The sequence below is a fragment of the Meriones unguiculatus genome, chromosome 17 (genome assembly GCF_030254825.1).
Source record: "Meriones unguiculatus strain TT.TT164.6M chromosome 17, Bangor_MerUng_6.1, whole genome shotgun sequence".
NCBI classification, from domain to species: Eukaryota; Metazoa; Chordata; class Mammalia; order Rodentia; family Muridae; genus Meriones; species Meriones unguiculatus.
The window spans coordinates 5,092,501-5,105,274 of record NC_083364.1 but is presented as its reverse complement, the minus strand read 5'-3'; the positions used below and the strand labels follow the sequence as shown (position 1 = coordinate 5,105,274).

The 12,774-nt window shown below is 56.8% G+C and overlaps 1 protein-coding gene across 1 annotated transcript in view; it reads right to left on the bottom strand.

Moving 5' to 3' along the window:
- Positions 1-2,090: 2,090 nt before the first annotated feature.
- The window catches only part of Lrp1 (LDL receptor related protein 1), a 77,279-nt gene continuing 66,595 nt past the window's right edge, over positions 2,091-12,774 (bottom strand). Inside the window, exons 68-89 of the mRNA XM_021658043.2 lie at positions 12,260-12,376; positions 11,538-11,644; positions 11,312-11,444; positions 10,482-10,601; positions 10,216-10,338; positions 9,812-9,952; positions 9,591-9,725; positions 9,398-9,517; positions 8,396-8,664; positions 6,838-7,016; positions 6,317-6,423; positions 5,954-6,070; positions 5,396-5,572; positions 5,148-5,288; positions 4,872-5,045; positions 4,526-4,687; positions 4,025-4,199; positions 3,788-3,889; positions 3,587-3,651; positions 3,395-3,485; positions 3,156-3,300; positions 2,091-3,011 (exon numbers count right to left, since the gene is read on the bottom strand). Of these exons, the coding sequence (XP_021513718.1) occupies positions 2,871-3,011; positions 3,156-3,300; positions 3,395-3,485; positions 3,587-3,651; positions 3,788-3,889; positions 4,025-4,199; positions 4,526-4,687; positions 4,872-5,045; positions 5,148-5,288; positions 5,396-5,572; positions 5,954-6,070; positions 6,317-6,423; positions 6,838-7,016; positions 8,396-8,664; positions 9,398-9,517; positions 9,591-9,725; positions 9,812-9,952; positions 10,216-10,338; positions 10,482-10,601; positions 11,312-11,444; positions 11,538-11,644; positions 12,260-12,376 (3,041 nt within the window). The 3' untranslated portion in view covers positions 2,091-2,870. The remainder of the gene's footprint in view (positions 3,012-3,155; positions 3,301-3,394; positions 3,486-3,586; positions 3,652-3,787; positions 3,890-4,024; positions 4,200-4,525; positions 4,688-4,871; positions 5,046-5,147; positions 5,289-5,395; positions 5,573-5,953; positions 6,071-6,316; positions 6,424-6,837; positions 7,017-8,395; positions 8,665-9,397; positions 9,518-9,590; positions 9,726-9,811; positions 9,953-10,215; positions 10,339-10,481; positions 10,602-11,311; positions 11,445-11,537; positions 11,645-12,259; positions 12,377-12,774) is intronic.

Below are 12,774 nucleotides of genomic sequence, written 5' to 3'. Positions count from 1 at the left end.
TTCAGTATGGAGACAAAAACCAGAACACAGCAATTAGGGTGCAGTGAGGGCTGGAAGGATAAAGGCAGGATGGGTCAAAGTGTTAGGAATAAGGCCAAACGGCCCCAACAGGAATCCAGGGCTGCCCCCACCACAGGGGATGCTTTAGTACTGGGTGAAGGCAAAGGGTAGTCTCTATCTTTAAGACCTGAGCCCCCCCCCCCCCCCATCACTGGTCATCTGATTCTCTCAGAGATCACACATGTGCAGTTCTTATCTCTGGGTCTTTTCCTCTTCCTGACTCTTTCTGAGAATATCTGCCTTTCATTAGCTCTGCATCAGTCTATGCTCCTTTGCACTGTCTTTTTGGTTCTTGGCTGGGTGGATTTTTGGGAGAGGTGGACCCTCCTGGTCCTGGCAGGGAGGGGGAGGGTGCTAACCAAAGGAGTGTGTTTTCTAAGTGGCAGCTGGGGGCCTATCTTGCTCTAACCAGGATCTCGAGGTGACAGGCAGAGAATCAGTGGCTCCCGGGGGGGAGGAGGACTGCAGGCTGGCAGAAGGAGGGGGCTGACAGGGTGGGATTGCTGGTGGTGGGGAGGGAGCAGGCTCTGGGGGAGCGAAAGAAGATGGCTGACAGAGGGTAGAAGGGTCAGTGCAAAATAGCCCCAGGGAAGGAAGTGAGAGGCTGGGCTAGGGTCCTCCAGGTGCGGGATTTGTGTGCTGAGCTTTAGGATCAGCACAGGAGTGCAGATGCCACCTGGTGGCCACAAGGAGCCACAAATTTGCCACTTAAGGATCAACAAGAAAAGAATACCCGTGCCGAGGTGAGGGAGGGCGGGATGCTCTTTCCAGAGCCCTAGGGAGTCTGAGGAAGATCAGCCTGAGTCTGAGGACTTCAGGGGTAAAGTTGGAGATGGACGTCTTGAGGAGGAGGGAAAAGGAGGGGTCTTGTCTCTGGATGTCCTTCTAACCATAAACCTCCCCAAGGGAGGAAGTGAGGGCGAACTCCCCTGGGGAAGCTGAGCCAGTGAGAGTCAGCAGCTGGGCTGCTCCTTTGGGAGGCATTATTTGCTGCTGTTGAGAGAGCAGGGTTCTGACCCTCCCTCACCCCCAGCCCTGGGCAATGTGAAGATGCGTAACCTTCTGCGAGAGGTTCACACCCTTTGGAGGGTGGTGAAGGAGACTTGGGGTTTCTTGGTAACCCCTGGGGCCTGCAGTGTCTGGTGAGGGCCTGGCAGACTGAGTCTCGCCCTCCTTCACTCTAGCCCCTCCACTAATCCAGGTTTTTTATTGAAATAAAAAAAAAATTTATTCTGGGTGTGTGTGGCAAAGTGTGGAGGTTAGAGAACAGTTTTATGGAGTGGGTTCTTGCCCACTCTTTTTTTAAAATTTATTTATTTTATGTATATTAGTGCTCTATCTGCGTTTACACCTGCCAGAAGAGAGAACCCGTTCACATTATAGATGGTTGTGAGCCATCGTGTGGTTGCTGGGAATTGAACTTATGACCTTTGAAGAGCAAACAGTGCTCTTAACCATTGAGCCATCTCTCCAGCCCCATCTTGCCCACTCTTACATGGACTCCAAGGTCAAACTCAGGCTATTAGGCTCACAGCAAGTGCTTTATCCACTGAGCCATCCTGCTGGGGCGGGGCGGGGGGGGCACAGACAGGGTTCTACTCCTGGATCAGAGTGAGATGTCAACATTTCAACATTTCAAAAGGAGCCTGGGGCAGAGGGCTATAGAAGGCTGTCCTAAAGGCCTTTATGACACAATGTACTCACTTCTTCTGGGGGGGGATCTCACTTTGGGGGCAGTGGGGGACAGCTGCACTGTGAGAAGATAAAGCAATGAAACATGTCTTCCAGCCAGCATGCTGGGGCCAGGGGACACCAGCCACAACCAGCATAAGTCCTGCCATAAGGCTCAAGGTCATACACCAAGAGAAGCAGCTCTTCTCTGCCATAGCAAGACAGGAGGATGGAGTGGGGCTGGAGGCATGGACCTTAGGGCTCTCAGGCTGGCCTCTAGCAAGGCTCCCTCTGGCGGCTGAAACAGGTAAGCACAGTCCCAGCTCCCAAAGTCTCACACTAGCATGCAGACACAGTGGTGTTTTTTTTTTCCTTTTCTTTTTTTTTTCTTTTTTACAATTTTATTTATAACAATATCTGTGTTATTTAGTTGTAAAGGAATTCAGCAAAAATTATTAAAACGTTCATGTCCCCAAAATGGGGCTGCCCGATTGCCCTTCCTTGGTGTGCCCCAACTCTTCCTGGTCCTCAGGGGAGTGGAGGCTGGGGGACAGTTACCAAAGAATGTATACAGCCCTAGGGGCCACAGTGGGGGCGCTGGAGAGGGGAAGGCCTGTCTGGAAGCATGGTCTCAGAGGTGCCCCTAAAGTGGGAGCTGGGGCTTGGGGTGACCTCCCTCAAGAGCAACTCTTTTCTTCCTACCTCAGCCAGAGGCAAACCTTTCAGACAGGGTCAGCAGAGGACTCCACCTCCCCAGAAGTAACCCCCAGAGAGCTGAGGAGGAGAAAGCCAGGACAAGGAGCTCTGTCCAGTGTCTTGCACGGCAGAAGGCTGTCTCACCGGCTTTCAGGGATGTGTTTGATAGGGAAGGTAGGTGGGCTCCTTCATACCTTTGAGCCACAGAGCCCTCCCTGGCCCCTCATGGCAACATGGGGGGATGCTGAGGAGCAGGCAGGAAGGAGAATGCAAAGAGATAATACTGTGCTCGCTTGCTCGCTCACATATAAAAAGTAATTCCTTCATTTTTACATTTGTACATCCGGCAGGGCCGGAGAAGGGATAGCTGGGGAGGAGGCTAACTGAAGGACTCATCTGTGGCGGGGGGGGGGGCTCTTGGGGATGTCCGCTGGGGCAGGGCCCTATGCCAAGGGATCCCCTATCTCGTCCTCAGGTCCCTGGCCCAGGAGTTCTCGCTTCTCATCCGTGCTGGCCAGGGAGTGGCGGCTGCCATGGCCCCCCATGTAGAGTGTGGCATACACTGGGTTGGTGAAGTTGGTAGGCTGTAAAAAACGATAGGCAGTTCAGATGGTTGGAATACCCTAGCTCCCGCCTCTGTGCCACAGCCAGTACAACACCTTTGATTGCCCTGCCCACTCCCAGCCTGGACCCTGCTCCAGAAGCCCCTTCAGTGGCCTTCAGTGTACCTTGTCAGGGTCAAGGGCAAAATCAGCATCCAGAAGGCCCCCGACATCATCAGGCTCTCCACCTTCATACATCTTGTATGTGGGGTTCCCAATCTCCACATTCATGGCCCCGTTGGTCATCCGCTGGTGCTGGAAGCCCTTAGCCCTGGGGAGAGGTAGGAGTCAGGGAACAGTGATGCTGGTGAAGTTACTGGATTGTAAAATAACAGCCAGGATTTTCCAGACTCCCAGTGGCTCACCCTCGGACTCGCCGCTTATACCAGAACACCACTCCTGCCACCAGAAGCAGCAGCAGCAGCAGCAGCAGGGGAATCAGGATGGAGGCCATATCTGCAGAGAGACGTCGGAAAACTGAGTGTGAGGCCCGGGAAGATGGCAGACACAAAGCCCTTGTACCAGATCTCAGTGGTTCTACCGAACCCAGCACTTACGCCCAGGTTGTTGCTGACTGACAATCTCCTCCTCACAACGGGGTCCCGTCATATGGGACGGGCACCTGCAGGCAGGAAGCAAAGCTTAGCAGGCAGGCATCACCTCTGCCACCACTGTAGCTGCAGCAACTAGGCAGAGCCACAGGGGCAGATTTGAGGGGGAGGGGACAGTCTTTCTGAGGAGGCTCAGGCCGAACTCACTGGCACTCGGGCATCATCTTGCTGTTCATGGTGCAGGAGCCACCATTGCTACAGTGACCGACGCAGGTCAGACAACTGGGTGCCACCCGGCCATCAGTGCAGCTGTGGGAAGGAATGAGGATCTGGAGCTGGGGCTGGCAGCTTGTCTGTGCTGCTGGAACAGCAGCGGGGCTGGGAGCGGCAGGAGAGGGGCACATGGCTCTGACAAGGCAGAATGTGGAAGCAGGCCCCACTCACTTGCAGGTGACGTCTCCGGTCTGCTTACTGACCACACAGGCTCCTTGGAGACAGCGGCTGCACTTGTTCACCTCACACCTCGGTCCCTCAAAGTAGACGGTGCAGCGGCACTGCCGGGAGCCATCAGCGGCCATCTGACACGTGCCAGAGTTCTCACAGTAGCCTGAGCACTGTCCTGTGGTTGGGAATGGACAGGAAGTGCCTCGAGCCCCACCTTCATGCGGTGTGTGTGGAGGACTCTCCAGGGGCTATGGATGACTCCCACCTCCTCCTGAGTCCCCTACCGCCCTGTCACAGACCCCAGGACACAGGAATACCCCTAAGCATCCAGACCGGGCATCCCTTTTGTGAGATAAGCTTACACCAGGGAGGTGAGCCAACACGGTGGGTAGTGCCCACAGCCTGGGCTGGGTTCATCTGCACACGGCTTCCCTCCTCCCAACTCCCCCTATGGATTCCTGCTCTCCTCTTCCTTCCCCAGGGCTGGGACGCTTCACTCACGGTACTGGCAACGGTCGCCCAGGAAGCCAGGTAGACATCGGCACTGGGGCTGGTTGCCCTGGTTGACTGTGCACGTGCTGTTGTTGGCACAATGGCCTGCACACACCTGCTGTGTGCATTTGGGGCCCGTGAAGCCTGTGGGGCACCGGCACGTAGGCATGCCTGGTGAGAGAGAATTCGCAAATGGAACCGTGGCACTGGGGACCACTGGGCCGATAGCAGACCTGGGAGGGACCCCGGGGAAGCAACAGCCCGGTGGAGTGGATGCTGGGGCAAAGCAAGGCATCTGCCTGCGGGCTGGAGGCCGCGACAACGGGGAAAGCACCAGCCTGGCTGGGGGCTTTACCAGAGGGGGAAGCGGCACAGGTGCCCCCGTTGCGACAGTACTCCCAGCACTGGTCCAGCTCGCACTTGTCGCCTGTGTAACGGGGCTGGCAGCGGCACTTGGGCTGCCTCCGGGCGTTGAGGAAACAGCTGCCACCATTGAAGCACTGCAGAGTGCAGGTTCCAGGCCTAGGAGCTGCAGGAAGGACTCATCAGGGCAGGGCAGCGGTATCAAGGGTCAGGGAAGCCAGGGGCTACGGGCACGGGGTCCTGCAAGCCTGGGAAGGGGCGTGCGTACCATCTGGAGGGGGTGTTGGAGAGGGCACAGGCACACAGGTGCCGTTATCCAGCCTCTTTCCGTTGGGACAGGTGCAGACAGGCCCACTGGGGTTCAGTAGACAGAGCCACTCGCATTTCTTGCGGTCGCAGGGGTTGGTCACTGCAGGTGTGTGGAAGGGTTAGATGCTGGCCTTTGTGGACTTGGGACACTCCCTGTCTTCCTGTCCCTCCCTTTCACACCCTGGGCTTTTCCGTGGCTGGCCGCACCTTCAGGCTGCTTGTGCTGATGGTACAGGACCACATCAGAGGCGTGGCTCAGGCCCCCGGTCAGGTTAATCAAGGGGCTGTGTCCAAACTTGTGGATCTTGAAGACACGATTGTTGATGTAAGTGACGCCGTAGATGTAGTCCTCAAACACGTCAATGCTGAAGGGGTGACTTAGGCCTGGGGGCAGGGGCAGGGGCAGGGGAGTAGAGTCACATTAAATTAAGGCTATGGACCCACTTCCTAAGACCCTTGGCTTTGTCATTCTTAGACTTAGCATGTCCAAGGGAAACCATTCCTGCCCCCCCACTGGCAAAAGGTCTCATCATCCCAAGACTTCTGGGGTCACAGAAGACTTCAGCTTTCTCTCCCTTCATTTGCCAAGTTCTTCTACCCCTGCTGACTCTGCACAACTTGATACTCATTGGTAGAATGAGTAAATGAACAGGTGAGCCCAGGCTGGCTGGGGCCCAGGCTCCAGAAAAATGGAGGCAGGAAGTGAGGCCTTAGGGATCAGTGGGAAGGGTGGAGGCCTGACGGCAATGCTGGGGACCTCCTAACCTCGCTTGCTGTCAGCAGCCACAATGGGGTCAGTGCCGTTGAGCCGGATGCTGCCGATGACTGAAAGTTTGGCATCAGCCCAGTAGAGCCGCTCATTGTGATAGTCCACAGCCAGGCCTGGGTGAGAGGATGCTGTGAGCGCTTGGCCTCTGCACGCCAGGCTGGGTGCAGAGAATATAGCTGACTCTGTCTGGCGTCCAAGCCAGCACCGCCTCACTAATGTAGCCTCTCCCAGTCACCCATCGTGAACGTTCCCGCCGCCCGTGGCCCACCCTGCCTTCAGGGGCGACCTTTGGGTGACATCTGAGGCGGCAGTGAGCCAAGTCTTCCCACACTCCCACAGCCCACCCCTGTCCCAGGGACCTGTGGGCCACTGGATGTTGTCCTGAACGAGGGTCTCCCTAAGGGTTCCATCCATCGCTGCTGTTTCAATCTTAGGATGGTTCCCCCAGTCTGACCAGTACATGGTGCTAGGGAGGGAGAGAAGTGAGAGTGGGTTGGATTCCAGGGCCAAGGGGACAGACCAAGATGGAGCAGAGGGCACCTGGCCTGGGATGCCACTGGGTGTTGTACCGAAGACACCATGTCCCCTTCAACTGAGACCCAGGAGACAACTGCTCCACGCTAACATGAGCTATTGTAACTACAGTGTGCTAAACCAGCCGTGTCTAAGTGCACAGGGCTGTCCCCTGCTCTTGGCTGCACATCAGCTGGTCAAGCAAAGGTCAGTTATTCAACTGGGAGTCCCCGGCAGTGGCTTGAGGACCAGGGTAGGGCAGCCTAGAAATCTGAGGTCTTCTGTCCCCTGTGGATGCTGAGCCTACTGCCTGTCTTGAGGGCTTCCTGACACCAGTGCAGATACCTCCCCCAGGAGCCGTGCCTACCCCCTCAGTGGGTCCACCACGATGGCATGGGGCTCATCAATCATGCCCGAGATGAGCGTCTTGCGGTTCTCGCCCTTCATTTGGGCCACCTCAATCACATCTCGGCCGGAGTCCGTCCAGTACACATTCCCGGCCACCCAGTCAACGGCGATGCCCCTCGGCATCTTCAGCCCTGAAATCTAAGTGGGGTCACATGTTCAGGGACTGCCGTCTTCTGTCTTCCTGCTCCTTAACCCATCCCTCTGCACCTGACCGCCTGCCCTTGTCTTCTCACCCAAGACTGATGTGACTACACCAGCCTCTAGGCTCTTTTTTCTTTTCAATAGGTCTCTATCATAGCTCAGGCTCATCTGGACTCACTATATAGCCTGTGCTGACCTTCATCTTTACATCTCCCTTCCTCTGCTACTCATACTGCTGGAATTACAGGCACGAGCCATCACACCTGGCACAGGTTCAGTTTTTTCCAGTTAATTCTCAGTTTAAAAAAGGCTATGGTGGGGACAGTGAGAGAGCTCAGTGGATAAAGGTGCTTGCTTCTAGCCTGATGACCTGAGTTCAGTCTCTGGGACTCATGGTAGAAACAGAACTAACTTTTTCAAGTTGCCCTCTGACTTCTACATGCTCTCTCTCTCTCTCTCTCTCTCTGGTTTTTCAAGAGAGGGTTTCTCTGTATACCTCTGGCTGTCCTGAAACTCACTCTGTAGACCAGGCTGGCCTTGAACTCATAAAGATCCACCTGCCTCTGCCTCCCAAATGCTGGGATTAAAGGTGTGTGCCACCACCACCCAACTCCAATTTTTTCATTTTTATTTTATGTGCATTAGTGGTTTTGCCTGCATGTATGCCTGCATAAGGGTGTCAGATCCCCCGGCTCTGGAGTTGCAGGCTGTTGTAAGCTGCCATGTGGGTGCTGGGAATTGAACCCTGGTCCTCTGGAGGAGCAGCCAGTGCTTTTAACCACTGAGCCATCTGTCTAGCCCCATCTCTCTCTTTTTCTAAATGAAAAAAAAAATTTTTTTTTTTTTTTTAAAAAAAAGCAATCTATGAAGCTAGGAGCATAGTTCATTGCCAAAGCACACGTGAGGCCCTCAGTTCAGCCCTAAAAGAACAAGCAGCCAGACACATAAAGAAGCCTGTAAGGCTGGGAATGATTTATGGCAAGATTATGTATTATGATTACTATTATTATTATTATTGTATTTCCACTGTTGCTGGGGATTAGACCTAGGGCTTCACACATGCTAAGCATACATTCTACCACTGAACTCTGCGTAAGTCTAGGGCAGCTATTACTCATTTTATTGATAAGATGAGGCCCCATGTAGTTAAGCAAGTTGGCCAATATTGACACAGAGTCGTCAGTGACAAGCAGGAGTCAGAGTGGGCTCTGATGCTGTGCCCATCTGTTCTGGTATCCTATGTGGCCGTGTGGCAGGGCCAACTAGCGATACTTCTTATTGCTCTGGTGGTTATCTGTCGGCTCCTGCCTTCTAGCCGTAAGCTCTGCCAGCTGCCGAGTTTCCTCCCCAGGACCTCTGTCAGCCCGGGCACTTACATTGAGGTGGGTGACCCCACGGTCGAGCTGCCTCCGGTGACGGTTGGAAGAGGTAGGAGGAGCAGCTGGTGGCAGGCTCCGGTAGGAGATTGTGCCTGTGTGCCAGTTAGTCCAGTAGACGCGGCCGGCCTTGACGTGCACGTCCATGGCATCTATGCGGACACTCTCATCGCCCTGGAAGGCCTGCTCATAGGCTGACTGGGGGTGCCCAGGGAACAAGCTGCGAATCTCGTTGTCATCAGCGATGTATAAGACCTGGTACTCGGAGCCTGCCAGCGTAAGAGGCCATCTGTCAGATGCGCTTGTAAGGTAGAGGTGAGAACCCAGGGCCTGAGTTTGGTCCCTGGGACTCATATGGACAAGTCTGGAGAAGACTCTGTCAAGACCCTGTCACCCTGCAGTAGTCTCCAATCTAATCAAACCATTTGTGTAGCCAGAAGGGATGTTTCTGGTGCTGGTGCATTCAAAGTCAGCCCTGAAGGCTCTAACCTGTGTCCCAGACTAGACCTACGAGATCCTTGAGAGACCTGTCCGTGCGTCCCTCTCTCCCACCGGCAGTTCCAGGAATTCTGCCTTGTATACCATCCCATGGTGATGGGTAGCATCACCACGGCCGCATCCTGTCTGATAAGTGTTGAAAGGGCACAGGTATATGTGCCTGGCACTGTGGGTGACTCAGGCACATGAAAGGTGCAATGCCAGTGAGAGCACGGAGGGGAATGCGCGGGTAGGCCTATGTGATTTTGAGTATAACTGGACTGCCAGCCTGAGGTGGGGCGGGGGTGTGCCACGGGGAGTAGTGTTGCCTTCCCAGAATTCTCCAGAAAGTCGCCTGGCACCTTTTACCTGCCCTGTGCTTCCCTCGGGACGGCGTCCCGGTGTACCTGGAGCCCAGGAGTCCACGCCTGAGCAATGAGGCGAGTTTGGGAATGGCCAGGCCAGCTCCACCTTCTGTGCTGGTGCGGCCTGGCCCCCCACCCCCGTCCTTCCCCGCTCTGGCACCTTCCGCCTTGCAGGTATTGTGCGTCTTCATGAAGTTGCGGGCGCAGCTGCAGAGGTGGCCTCCCTTGGTGTTGTTGCACAGCTGAGAGCAGGTGCCGAAGCGCAGGCACTCGTTGATGTCTGGGGGATACGGTGAGGGTCAGAATAGGCTGGAGCTGGGGTTCCTGCCCCGTCTCCCACCCGGCGCTCCAACCTTGGCATCCTGGCTGGCCTGGCACGGTGTGGAAGCCAGAGCGGCAGGTGCAGTAGGCAGCTTTCTCGGTACGCATGCAACGCGCTTCGTCCCCGCAGATGCTGGCATTGGTGGCGCAGCTGGTCAGCTTGGGGTCTGCAGGGGACAGACAGTGGATGCCCTCCCCTTGAGCCCCATCCCCTGGTGCCCACCCACCCCTGTGCTCTCTCGCCCGGTCCTACCGATGCTGCAATCCTCCTCGTCAGAGCCGTCGCCACAGTCATCAAACATGTTGCAGCGCAGCGAGGAGGACAGGCAGCGCTGGTTCCGGCACAGGAACTCCTTCTTGTCTTTGCAGTGGGGGTTCTGGGCGGTGGGGGGCTCTGGGGAGGGAAGAGCCTTCAGGCTCTAGGTACTGACCACACTGCCTACCCCCTCCATCCACAGAGGCCTCGTGAACATAGGTGTGTCCTGCTGCTCAGCGAGCTAAGGGCGGGGGGGGGGGGGAGCTGGACCTGCAGACTCAGGGCCCCGGGAGGCCTCCAGTACCTCCCCATGCTCTACTGAGATTTAGGCCCCTATCTCGCAGCAGTGTCTGCCTCCTGGATTAAGCTCCCTAAGCTCCCCCTCACTGCTCTCAGCTCACCACAGTCCTCCTCATCGGTCCCATCTCCACAGTTGTCAATGCCGTCGCACTGACGCCCGATCCACAGGCAGACGCGGTCATTCTTGCAACGGAAGGGCCGGTTGGGAGGACACACGAAGCGGGCTGTAGAAGCCGGGAGACAGAGGCAGAATCAGTCTTGAGAGTGACGCACAGGGGACAGTTGTTCACTGGGGAACGTGGAGCCGTGCCCCCATCCCTGCTTGGGCCGCCCGCCCAGGCCTCCCTCGGCCCACCCTAAGTCTCACCGCACTCCTCAGGGTTCTCGTCTGAGTTGTCCCCACAGTCGTCCTCGCCGTCGCACTTCCAGGCCAGTGGCTTGCACAAGGTGTTGTTGCATTGAAACTCGTCCAAGGGGCAGGTCCTCACTGGGCGCGGGGTGAGCAAAGGGGCAAGAATGAGTGTGGGCTGTGATTGCAGGATGTCCTGTACTCCCTCAATGGGGGGCTCAGGCCCAGGGGTCCACAGAGGGGCAGCGTAATTAAACTCAGGTGTCTTCACTGTCTGCCCAGTGAGCAGAGGGGCCACCTGTTTCTTCTGGCATTTAGGGGAGGAGAGGCTACTTGGGCGGCATCCACGGGCACGCTCTCCTTCAGTAGACGAGGCAAGGCCCCTGAGCATGCCACCACCCCTGGAGGCAGCTATGTGGCAGTTAGAAGACTTCACTTTCGGCTGCTATCTTCAGCGTACAGGGCAAAACCAGGAAGGCTGCCTTCCGGGTGAGAGCCCCAGCCCCAGCCCCAGCCCTCAGCTTCCCTCCTGACAGGTGCCCTTTGCTGAGCCCAGGCATGTCGGCTGTAGCAGCCCTGACTCACTGACTGCCCCAGGGAAGGAAGGTGAGCAGGGACTGGCCTCTAGCACAGCCTACGGTGTCCACCCTGGCAAGGTTAGGGTACCCAGTGGGCCCGAGCCTTGCCTACTGCTGTGTCCCCAACACCAGGACAGTGCCTGGCTCCCAGTATACGCTCAATAAAGACTTTTGCAGAAACAGTGAGTGAAGGAACTGAAGGACTGATAAACCGGCCCCACAATGGGCTGGGGAGGCTGGAGGGTGGAGAGGCCGGTGGAAGGGGCTCACCCCCCGTGCCACAGGCCTCCTCGTCACTGCCGTCCATGCAGTCGGCGTCCGCATCGCAGCGCCAGCGCAGGGGTATGCAGTGGCCACTCTTGCACTGGAACTGGTCCATGTCACAGCGGGGGGTGCAGTCTTTCTGTGGGCATGGGAACCAGTGGTCCATTTAGGCCCCAGGGGTCCTGCCCTGACCCTTCTGAGGCCACCCCTTCCCTGAGACCTCCCTTCTCACCTCGTCTGAGCCATCGGCGCAGTCATGGTCCCCATCACACTTCCAACGCCCGGCGATGCAACGGCCATTGGCACAGGAGAACTCGCTCTCAGAGCAGGGCCGAGGAGCTGGGGAAAGACAGGCCCCAGCAGGGTGGGCACAGGGCATCTCCAGCCTTGGGACTAATACTCCCAAGCACAAGGCTCATTCCTATGTCCGTAAGGACACTGGTGTGATGGTCAAGATAGTCAGTCAATCCCAGGCAGCTAACAAACAGGCTGTCCTCATGGGACTGGCTGGGCAGAGGGCACTCACACTTATTCCATATGTACAGACATACGGCAGAGGGCACAGACCTAGGCCTAGGACAGGCCATGTAGGGGAGGGGGCGAAGGACAAGTCCACTAGACAAGCACCAGGTCTGGGGAGAGGCCAGTCAGGGGTGATGGGCGGAAGCACAGCACAGGGATGGGCAGGGCTCCGGGGCAGAGGCGGAGGTGGCAGGAGCAGGGGTACGTGAGAGACACCTACCTCTGCAGCCCCAAGAGGACAGTGTGAAAATGGAGAGAAACATGAGATGAGGTGAAATGGCATGAGGTCAAGTACACAACATGGACTGGGGTGGAGCGCAGCAGAAGGTTCCTGACCCCCGCCCCCGGGGGGGCCACCCTCTGCACAGCGGTAAGACGGAGAAGCAGAGGCCTGGGGGAAGGAATGATGGGCAGGGGGAGGCGAGGACGTACTGCAGCTCTCCTCGTCCGAGTTGTCCCCACAGTCATTGTCGTAGTCACACTGCCAGCGGCCCGGCACACAGCGGTTGTTCTTGCAGCGGAACTGGTACGGTTCACAGGTGCGCTCGTCTAGGGAGGCGAGATGTGGGGTCAGACGCTGGGGCAGTCAGCAGGGATGGAGGGCAGCGGCTGTTAGGGTCTAGGGGGCGGGTGAGGAGGGCAGCAGTGAGAAGGTGGTCGGGTCAGTTTGAGAAAGCTCGGCTCTAGGGCTCAGGCGGTGACACTCCTGTCCTGTGATATCTACGGGAGGTTCTGGGTGAGACAGACAAAGCGTGTGGGGAAGGCAGCTGATTGAGGGAGCAGGTCAACAGAGAGGACACTCAAGAGTCCACACAAGTCCCCTCTGCGGAGCGGCTAAAGAGGAACAGGAATTCAGAGGTGGTGGGCTCTCCAGGGAAAGCCTGCTCACGTCAGCTCCACAGTGTCCACGAGAGCCTTGCGCTGGGGGCATGCTGACAAACTGGCCA